The sequence below is a fragment of the Lepidochelys kempii genome, chromosome 6 (assembly GCF_965140285.1).
Source record: "Lepidochelys kempii isolate rLepKem1 chromosome 6, rLepKem1.hap1, whole genome shotgun sequence".
Classification (NCBI taxonomy): domain Eukaryota; kingdom Metazoa; phylum Chordata; order Testudines; family Cheloniidae; genus Lepidochelys; species Lepidochelys kempii.
In genome coordinates this window covers 4,347,180-4,358,312 of record NC_136385.1, presented here as the reverse complement: position 1 = coordinate 4,358,312, position 11,133 = coordinate 4,347,180, and the positions used below count along the sequence as shown (strand labels likewise).

Below are 11,133 nucleotides of genomic sequence, written 5' to 3'. Positions count from 1 at the left end.
CCAGATAATCTGGAGTACTCTTACATGTCTAGCAGGTTTTCCATTCCACCTATTGGGGCCAGGACAATGAGGTGATTCTGAAACCAGGAATAACTGGGAAGATATCAGCTACAGCCCCAGAATAACTGCCCTCCCTCCTCCCCATTTCCATAGCCTCCTCACCCAGATGCCCAAGAAGACGAGGTGGGGGGAGGCTACGGGGACCCACATAGCCAACCCCAGAGGATCTCACAAGCATCAGAAAGCTGGAATATCCTGTATTTTAATTTGGTTTCTGGACTTGTCCTTCCCTCTTCCTCCACCCCCCTAACCCAATATCCCCCTCCCCCATCTAGCTTCTGATTTCTCTCAATGTTTTGTCAACAAATAATAAAGAATGTTTTTTAAACAATTGTGACTTTATTTCCTTTCATATATATATATATATAGAGAGAGAGAGGATGGGTAACTTTAAGAGAAACAAACACAACTCTCACACCTTACCTTAGTACATTTCACCTGTATCTGACTTTCTGTTACTTTGATTCCAAATTTGTTGCTAAGGCTGTTTGAAAATTTTTCTTGAGAAGTTTTTTGTATGGGAAATTGGATTTTTCATTCAACTCTTTTTTCCATGAAATAATCTTTTCCTTGGATATTATGAGATTTCTATCAACATACCAAACTCCCCTCCTCCCTAAACCATGGCTGTGGGAGTCAGGTGTTGTTCCAGGGCAGTTCAGCAAGAGGAGAGAACATCATGCATACTGGGGGATATAGTCCAGCCTGGGAGCCTGGCCCATGGAAGAGATTGGTGGTGTGCGGTATGTGAGGCACCCCCCATGGTATTTCAGATTCAAAATATTAAGGTTTTGGCAAAAAGATTTTGGTCTCCACAAAAAAAACAAAAACAAAAACAACAACTTTTTGTGGATCAGCTCTAGACAGTACCCGGCTTGCACTGAAAACAGCAGTATAAAATATACCCCTAACCTCATACTCTGTAACTCTGGTAGAAATTGCATCATTTAATAACACAGTAGAAAGAGTAGGTCAAATTAATCACCAGGGCACCAATTAACCAAGGGTAGCTTTGGCTCACTGAAAGTATTAATTAGGTTTTGTGTCTTTCTCAGCTCAGGTATTCCCAGTAGCTTCAGGAATTATGTCCCATAGATCACACATCTCAGTATAAAACTTCCCGAATGCTCCAAACTGGCATTTTCTGTCCATGAGGAAACACCAGCACATCTCTCTCTCTCTCTCTTCTCAGCAGGTATGCGCTATTGTCCTGAATTACAGTCACACACCCACACGCAGACACCATGGGGATCAGCCGGTAGTGAATTCCAGACCTCCAGCACCAAAAGACTCAGCCCCAACTCTGATCCCTTTAGCTAAAGGAGTGACCACCTGGGTTGGAAAAAATAGGCAATTAGCTAGTCACTGAAGCCAGGGCTTCCCATGATGTCTCTGGGTTTTCATACATACTCCAGGAAATGCCAAAAAGCTTAATTAGCACAGTAAGCAACTTTACCCCAGACAGACATCCCAAGCCACAGAGCTCCCCTTGCCCAAAGAGGGTCAAAAGATTGAAACTCCTTTACTCTCACCAATTCTTAAATTAGGAATAATCCCTTCAGACTGATTCTCTCATAGCAGGGTCACAAGTCATTGTTTTCTGTTTGGATTAGTGAACAGGAGTGTTTGGGGGTGGCATGATTAACCTGTCTGTCATTGTATTTGCACAGTTTGTCCATTTTATGGAACACCTGGAATGACCAGCTGTGAACATCTGGCTCTGTGGACTAAGCCCTTCCCGGAGCAGATACTGATATCCGTTAGAAACTGATCTCCTTTTATCTTAACTTACTTCATTACAGAGAAATGACAGGTTTTTGACACTATCTACCTGCCCACATCTCTCTAGCTGTCTGATCACTCTTGAGAGGAGATGGAAGAAGGAAATCACTCGGAGGCGACTGAGTTCATTCTCTCAGGACTGACAGATCGTCCGGAGCTGCAGATCCCCCTGTTTGCGGTCTTCCTACTGATTTATGGTTTCACCCTGGTGGGGAATGGGGGGATGATCTTATTAATCACAATTGATCCCCGACTCCACACCCCCATGTACTTTTTTCTCAGGAATTTGTCTTTCTGTGACCTCTGCTTTTCCTCGATAATTTCCCCTAAGATGCTGTTGAATTTCTTAGCCAAGAGGAAAAGCATTTCTTTCACTGCCTGCGCAGTGCAAATGTATCTTTCTATTATTTTTGCAGATGTTGAGTGCCTCTTGCTGGCTGTGATGGCGTATGACCGTTATGTGGCCATCTGTAACCCGCTGCTCTATATGGTCACCTTGTCCAGGCACCTTTGTAAACAGCTGGTGGCTGGGGCGTACACTGTGGGGGTGGTGGATTCAATGTTAAACACATATTTTACATTTCGGCTGTCATTCTGCAGCTCCAACATCATCAATAGTTTCTTCTGTGATGTCCCCCCGCTCCTGGCACTATCCTGTTCTGACACCCGCATCAATGAGATTGTGCTGTTTGTTTCAATGTGCTGCATTCAAGTCATCAGCTTTGTGACTGTCCTCCTCTCCTATGTCTATATCACCTCCACCATCCTGCAGATCCGCTCTGCCGAGGGCCGACAAAAAGCCTTCTCCACCTGCACTTTCCACTTGACCACTGTGGTCCTGTTTTATGGCACCCTCCTCTTCATGTATTTACGTCCCACCTCCAGCTATTCCATGGACACAGACAAAGTGGCCTCAGTGTTTTACATGCTGGTGATCCCCATGTTGAACCCCCTCATCTACAGCCTGAGAAACACGGAGGTGAAGGACGCCCTGAAGAAAGCAATGAATAAACTCCTAACCAGTTCTTGAATCTGCTTAATTCAGGACTGGTTTAGTGCTGGGGAGAGGAAACAGGTGAATTCAATTCTCAGCTCATTACAAAATAATTTCGGAGAGCACATGGTAGTTTTGTTCATTTTTATATTGTTATTATTATTTTTTTTTTTTTTGTATTCCAACAAGGTCTGCAGTCCCCATCTGAGATCAGTGAACAAAACACGGGAAGCATCACAGGAAATGAGGGAAACCCAAGCCCATAGTGTGTCAGGGTCGGTCACAGAGACCCTCATTATGACTGTCACCTCATGTGCTGAAATGACCTCTGAGCCCATTTTCCCTTCCAGCCTGGGCCTCCAGAACCCTGCCTTGTTGAGCCAAGCTCAACACTAGCCAGCTGCAACACAGACCTGGGCTCTGGGTGATGCCCCCAAAGGTGCAGATCTAGGCTGAAACCAGCTCAGCAGGACACCTGTATCCAATACACAGACAACCAGCTCCCAATGGGATCTAAACCCCAAATAAATCTCTTTTACTCTGTATAAAGCTTGTACAGGATAAAATGACAAATGCTTGCCCTCTATATCCCTGCAAGAGACATATGCACAGCTGTTTGCACACACCCCTGGCAACAATTACTTACACTATGTTTATAAATAAACAAAAGTGATTTTATTGAGTATAAAAAGTAGGATTTAAGTGGTTTTCAGTAATAACAGACAGAACAAAGCAAAATAAAACAAAACACTCAAGCTAAGCTTAATACACTCAGAAATCAGTTACAAATGTTCCAGTTTTTCTGAGGATTGAGGACACTTGCCTGCATGCAGTGAAAGGTTTGAATAAACCAGATGAACACCATTTCCTCCATCTCATCCTTCTTTATTAATTTATTCAAATCCACCACAAATGGTACATATTACCTCATATTTATTTGTTGCCATAACTCATTTCATTTCTTTCTTTCAGTCCTTCCGGAAGCAAGCATAATATTTTATAATAAAGTTACAGGTAAATAAACCTTCGTCTTTCTCATGTTCTGTCCTGCTTTCTAGAAGAAAGAAAAAGCTGTGGAAAGAGAAAGAGGTGCAGTCAGTTAAAATGGATCTCCGCATCTGTTCTGCTGCTGAGATAATGTCCTTGGCTTTCCCCATGGTGCTGTTTCCATACATGGAATGTTGGTTCCATTCACTGAACAGGGTGTGGGAAAAAAAGATCTGTGACCTAAAGCTGAAAACAATCGTATCCCATTTCAAAACCCACCATCTTTCTGGGCTCACGGATCTTGACCTCCTCCCTGGATTGGAACTGGTGATGCAAAGGGGAAAGGCACCTTGTCTCAGCCTCAAAACCTTCAGCCATTCCCTTTCCCCAAAACTGTCTTTCTTAAAATCCTTCCTCTTTATCCCCCACCCACATTGCTCAGCAATTATCTCACTGCTTCAATTCTGCAGAGCAGACCACCACACATCAGAGTAAGGAGAGAGACTTTTTAAAACTTGATATCACTGTAAAGGCGGTACCAACCTATGAGGCAATATAAGTGATTTGTCCACTTTGTGACAGAGGAGAAAAATAAACCTAGGTCTGCTGAGTCTGAGTCCAGCAGACCCTCCGACCTCCATGGATCAGGGAGAGATGGATGAAATTATTCCTTTCCTACCCAAAAGAATCTGCTATCCTGTGACCCTAAATCTTTAAATAAAGCCACATCAGGTGAAATGTAATACCCCAAACCAAAACTCATGGATGTCCCATTATAAGAACATAAGAACATTAAGAATGACCATACTGATTCAGAGCAAAGGTCCATCCAGCCCAGTATCCTGTCTACCAACAGTGGCCAATGCCAGGTGCCCCAGAGGGAGTCAACCTAACAGGTAGTGATCAAGTGATCACTCTCCTCCCATCCATCTCCACCCTCTGACAAACAGAGGCTAGGACAACATTCCTTACCCATCCTGGCAAATACCCATTAATGCACTTAACCTCCATGAATTTATCCAGTTCTCTTTTAAAACCTGTTATAGTCCTAGGCTTCACAACCTCCTCAGGGAAGGAGTTCCACAGGTTGACTGTGAGGTGTGTGAAAAGAACTTCCTTTTATTTGTTTTAAACCTGCTGCCCTTTAATTTCATTTGGTGGCCCCTCATACTTATGTTATGGGAACAAGGAAATAACTTTTCCTTATTCACTTTCTGCACACCACTCATGAATTTATATACCTCTGTCATATCCCCCCTTAGTCTCATCTTTTCTTAGCTGAAAAGTCCTAGCCCCTTTAATCTCTCCTCATATCGGACCTGTTCCAAACCCCTTTTGATTTTAGTTGCCCTTCTCTGAACCTTTTCTAATGCCAGTGTATCTTTTATGAGATGAGGAGACCACATCTGTACACAGTATTCAAGATGTGGGAGTACCATGGATTTATATAAGGGCAATAAGATATTCTCCATCTTATTCTCTATCCCTCTTTTAATGATTCCTAACATCCTGTTTGCTTTTTTGACTGCCGCTGCACACTGTGTGAACGTCTTCAGAGAACTATCCACGATGACTCCAAGATCTTTTTCCTGATTAGCTGTAGTTAAATTAGCCCCAATCATATTGTATGTATAGTTGGGGTTATTTTTTCCAATGTGCCTTACTTTACATTTACCACATTACATTTCATTTGCCATTTTGTTGCCCAAGTTTTGTGAGATCTTTTTGAAGTTCTTCACAGTCTGCTTTGGTCTTAACTATCTTGAGCAGTTTAGTATCATCTGCAAACTTTGCCACCTCACTGTTTACGCCCTTCTCCAGGTCATTTATGAATCAGTTGAATAGGATTGGTCCTCAGACTGATCCTGGGGGAACACCACCAGTTACCCCTCTCATTTCTGAAAATTTACCATTTATTTCTACCCTTTGTTCCCTGTCTTTTAACCAGTTCTCAATCCATGAAAGGATCTTCCCTCTTATCCCATGACAACTTAATTATCCCTTCCATCTGTTATGTACCCATGTCTGTTGCTATAGGACATTATATCTCATTGGCTTAGCGAGTCCCCTTGTTGTTCTGCAGTTCCTCACTGCTGACTTTTTACTACGTTAATCAAGATATTCACTGAGCAAGAACCTCAGGACAGAGATGATGATGAAAATGTAGGATGAAAAATAATGAGGACGGAGATGATTTCCACGGAGCTGCCATAGTTAAAAGAAGGAGTTGATTGAGGGAAGTGTCAGAGCACAAGAACTTGAGGAGCTGTCAGGGTTCCCTCCCCACTCTGAACTCTAGGGTACACATGTGAAAGACCCCCGAAGCTTATTTTTACCAGCTTAGGTTAAAACTTCCCCAAGGCACAAATTCTCCCTTGTACCTTCGATTAGGTAAATGCTGCCACCACCCAGTGATTCAACAAACATTTAGGGAGGGCCACTTGGAGCCCTCTCTTCCCCCTAGTATATCCCCAAGCCCTACACCCCCTTTCCTGGGGAGGCTTGAGAATAAACAAGATGACCACAGACCAACCTTGGGTTTTTTAGGACAGAGAACTTTATTAGAAAGAAAAAAGGTAAAAGAAGCACCTCTGTAAAATTAGAATGGAAGATAATTTCACAGGACAATCAGATTCAAAACACAGAGGATTTTCCTCTAAGCAAAACCTTAAAGTTACAAAAAGAAAAAAAAAACATAACCAGGAATAAACCTTCCTCTCAACACAGAGAAAATCACAAGCCAGAACAAAAGATAATCTAATTCATCCCCTTGCTAGTGCTTACTAATTCCATAGGAGTTGAATTGCTTGCTTTCTTGATCTGACTCCAGCAAGAGCCACAAAGAACAGAAAGAACAAATCTGCACCCCCCCCACACACACCAGATTTGAAAGTATCTTGTCCCCTTATTGGTCATCATGGTCAAGTGCCAGCCACATTACTTGAGCTTCTTAACCCTTTACCGGTAAGAAGATTTTGTGCCTCTGGCCAAGAGGGATTTTATAGTACTGTATACAGAAAGGTGGTTACCCTACTGTCAAAACATAAAGGGAAGGGTAAAGCCCTTCAAAATCCCTCCTGGCCAGAGGAAAAATTCTCTCACCTGTAAAGGGTTAAGAAGCTAGGATAACCTCTCTGGCGGCTGACCAAAATGACCAATGAGGAGACAAGATGCTTTCAAAAGCTGCGGGGAGGGAAAAATAAAGGGTCTGTCTGTGTGATGCTTTTGCCGGGGACAGAACAGGAATGGAGTCTTAGAACTTAGTAAGTAATCTAGCTAGATATGCGTTAGACTAGGATTTCTTTAAATGGCTGAGAAATTAAGTTCATGGAATCAAAGAATATCAGGGTTGGAAGGGACCTCAGGAGGTCATCTAGTCCAACCCCCTGCTTAAAGCAGGACTGATCCCCAATTAAATCATCTCAGACAGGGCTTTGTCAAGCCTGACCTTAAAAACTTCTAAGGAAGGAGATTCCACCACCTCCCTAGGTAACACATTCCAGTGTTTCACCACCCTCCTAGTGAAAAAGCCGTTCCTAATATCCAAGCTAAATCTCCCTCACTGCAAGGAGACCATTACTCCTTGTTCTGTCAACTGCTACCACTGAGAACAGTCTAGAGCCATCCTCTTTGCAACCCCCTTTCAGGTCGTTGAAAGCAGCTATCAAATCCCCCCTCATTCTTCTCTTCCATAGATTAAACATCCCCAGTTCCCTCAGCCTGTCCTCATAACTCATGTGTTCCAGTCCCCTAATCATTTTTGTTGCCCTCCGCTGGACTCTTTCCAATTTTTCCACATCCTTCTTGTAGTGTGGGGCCCAAAACTGGACACAGTACTCCAGAGGAGACCTCACCAGTGTCGAAGAGAGGGGAACAATCACGTCCCTCAATCTGCTGGCAATGCCCCTACTTATACATCCCAAAATGCCATTGGCCTTCTTGGCAACAAGGGCACACTGCTGACTGAATGGAATGTTCAGTTGTGCTGAATGGAATGGATATTCCTGTCTGTGTGTCTTTTTGTAACTTAAGGTTTTGCCTAGAGGGATTCTCTATGTTTTGAATCTAATTATCCTGAAAGGTATTACCCATCCTGATTTTACAGAGGTGATTCTTTTTATTGTTACTTCTATTAACATTCTTCTTTTGAAGAAGTGAATGCTTTTTTGTATTGTTCTTAAGATCCAAGGGTTTGGGTCTGTGGTCACGTATGCAAATTGGTGAGGATTTTTACCAAACCTTCCCCAGGAAGTGGGGTGCAAGGGATGGGAGGATTTTGGGGGAAAGACGTTTCCAAACTACCCTTTCCTAATAAAAATAAACCCAGATAAACGTTTGGTGGTGGCAGTGGAAGTCCAAGGGCAAAGGGTAAAATAGTTTGTACCTTGGGGAAGTTTTCACTAAGCTGGTAAAAGTAAGCTTAGGAGGTTTTCATGCAGGTCCCCACATCTGTACGCTTGAGTTCAGAGTGGGGAAGGAACCTTGACACCTTCCGTTTATATTTATGTCAGGAGCTGAGGTGGGTCTTCCCACCCCCTTTCCTCCCTGTGATTGGGGGGTGTTAACAGGCCACTTGCACCTTGAATTATCCCTTGAAATATGTGTGAAGTACTTACACTAAACAATCTGTTCCACCTTATATTTACCTGTGATATTCTGAGTTACTTTTCCAGACCTGAAGAACAGCTCTTTGTCAGCTCAAAGCCTTGTCTCTGTCACCAACAAAAGTTGGTCCAAGAAAAGCTATTACCTCCTCCACCTTATATCTGTACAGTTCTTGTCAATTATTGTACTGGCATCCCTTTGCTCTCAATGGCTAAGGTCATGTCTACACTAGAGAGCTTACAGCAGCACAGATGTACTAAGGCAGCTGCGCCGCTGTATGGTCGCTCATGTAGCCACTCTGTGCTGATGTGAGAAAGCTCTCCTGTTGGCCTAATAAAACCACCTCCATAACTGACAGTAGTTATGTCGGCGGGAGAGCTTCTGCTACCAACATAGAATCATAGAAGATTAGGGTTGGAAGAGACCTCAGGAGATCGTCTAGTCCAACCCCCTGCTCAAAGCAGGACCAATCCCCAATTTTTGCCCCAGATCCCTAAATGGCCCCCTCAAGGGTTGAACTCACAACCCTGGGTTTAGCAAGCCAATGCTCAAACTACAGAGCTATCCCTCTCCCTATTAAATAAATAAATGAATAAATAAATTTTAAAAAGTGATGTTAACTCAAAGACTTTCAGATATAAGGCCTTCAATGCTATTTCTGTGTGGGGTGATGCTAGCTTAAGTAGTGTCATTTTTATTTGTATATAATACAGTGATGATGTGGTGCTGGATTCATAGCTGAAGGATGAAATCTGTTCTGTGGTTTTCCTAAAGGTTATTAGGCCCGGATGCCTGCAGGACAGTACCAGTGTGGCATTGCTGACCCAAAGAGTATCAGGCCTTTTAATTATTAATAACTATTATTATTATCTGCAGTGTTGTTGTGCCCATGTTGGCCCAGGATATGCCCACGTCATTCTGAATGGTTTCTTGCAAGAAGTGTAATGAGCCATGAGGGCATCTTGATTATCCACAAAGGGTCACAATGAGGTCTTTGGCACAATAAAAACAGGTCAACATAAGAATGGCCAGACTGGGTCAAACCAAAGGTCCATCTAGCCCAGTCTCCTGTCTTGCATCAGTGGCCAATGCCAGGTGCCCCAGAGGGAATGAACAGAACAGGTCATCTCAAGTGATCCATCTCCTGTCACCCGTTCCCAGCTTCTGGCAAACAGAGGGTTAGGGACGCCATTCCTGCCCATGCTGGCATCATTTCTGCCCATCCTCAGGACCATACTATCTGAGCTGAATGAGATTCCCTTTAACTTTAATCCATGGCTTGACTGCTACTGCTCCCCAAGCCTGCTGCTGGAAGGTCGTACATTCGTGCATACACGCACACACACACGAAGCCAGTGTAATACAGAGGCATAAGGTAATTGTTCAGTTACTAACACCACATAATTACTGTGTCTCTTATTCACTGATCGCATTTTGAGAGTCGGCACCACTGTGCGGTAAGTGCACCTAAGGTTCGTAAAGCTTCAAGCCTGTAGGGGAGTACCTGTGTGGTGTCGCTCACCTAAAAATTATTAGGCCTCAGGATACACTAAAGAAATGGCACGAGTGAAGGAACCAGCAGAGGCTGTCCAGAAGGCTTTAGAGCTGATGGTCTCCAGGCTAGCAACAGTATGGATTCTCCTATACGTTTAAGACCTAGTTTTTTGACGAGTACATGTCGCAGGCACAAAGAACCCTGAAATCATACTGATCTTTGGCCCAGAATCATCACACAGGTACAGCCATGTAGGCCTCATTCCTAATATTTCTGGGGCTAGCAACCCCACACAGAACCTGCTGGCCAGACAGACAACCTGACAATTACTGGGCTCGAGACACCTCACAAACCCTGCCCTGCAGTCATTAGCCTTCGTCACCTTGGAGCCATTAATACCACAAAGACACCGATGGGCAGGTGTAATGAGGCTTTCCTGTGAAAGAAGGACTCACTCGTTCAACAAAGATCAAACCGAAGACATCCAAAGATCTTTTTAGCTAAATGAAACTAATATGCTTTTATAGTGGTTGGGAACGTCACTGTCACTAATTCAGTGTATTTCACAAGCATCTGTTTGAATCTTCAAGCTACCAACTTCACACAAAGACACTGCCTGGGAAGGAAAAAGTTTTAATAATTTAGTGTCACAACAGAGCAAACATCAGGCTTTATCACCTTAAAGTTAGCAACGCACCACAAGATGGCCCTGTCTACAAAATTCTTATGTCTTTAGGCTAGAAACACCACAAAGGCCTCGTTTCAGAGTAGCAGCCGTGTTAGTCTGTATCCGCAAAAAGAAAAGGAGGACTTGTGGCACCTATGAGACTAACAAATTTATTTGAGTAGTAGCTTTCGTGACCTATAGCTCACTTCATCGGATGCAAAGGCCTAGTAGCTGTTTGGTTAGTCTCATGACCCAACACATCTTTTCGTGCATAAATTCCTGGAGAGGCTTGAGGCTAACTATGTTGCACAGGCATAAAGTCACATAATCTTGAGGATTAAATAATAAGGAGTGTCGTATGTGATCGTCTGCCGTAATAATAGTAGGGGCTAGATGGGTGAGATAATATCTTTTCTTGGACCAAGTTCTGTTAGTGAAAGAGACAAAGCTCCCAGAGAGCACTGCTTCAGGTCTGGGAAAGGTACGTAGCGTCAAAGCTAAATGGAAGGTGGAACAGATTGTTAAATATAAAGAATGAACACT

General features: G+C 43.4%; 1 protein-coding gene across 1 annotated transcript; it reads left to right on the top strand.

Moving 5' to 3' along the window:
• The first annotated feature begins 1,933 nt into the window (after positions 1 to 1,933).
• LOC144930698 (olfactory receptor 8U9-like) lies at positions 1,934 to 2,872 on the top strand. The gene has a single exon (XM_078853479.1). The coding sequence runs from the start codon at positions 1,934 to 1,936 to the stop codon at positions 2,870 to 2,872; it is 939 nt and encodes a 312-aa protein (XP_078709605.1).
• The last annotated feature ends 8,261 nt before the right edge of the window (positions 2,873 to 11,133 follow it).

What these genes read in the sequence shown, in the direction of transcription:
- LOC144930698 (XM_078853479.1), top strand. Translation starts at nt 1,934, where the DNA reads ATGGAAGAAGGAAATCACTCGGAGGCGACTGAGTTCATTCTCTCAGGA.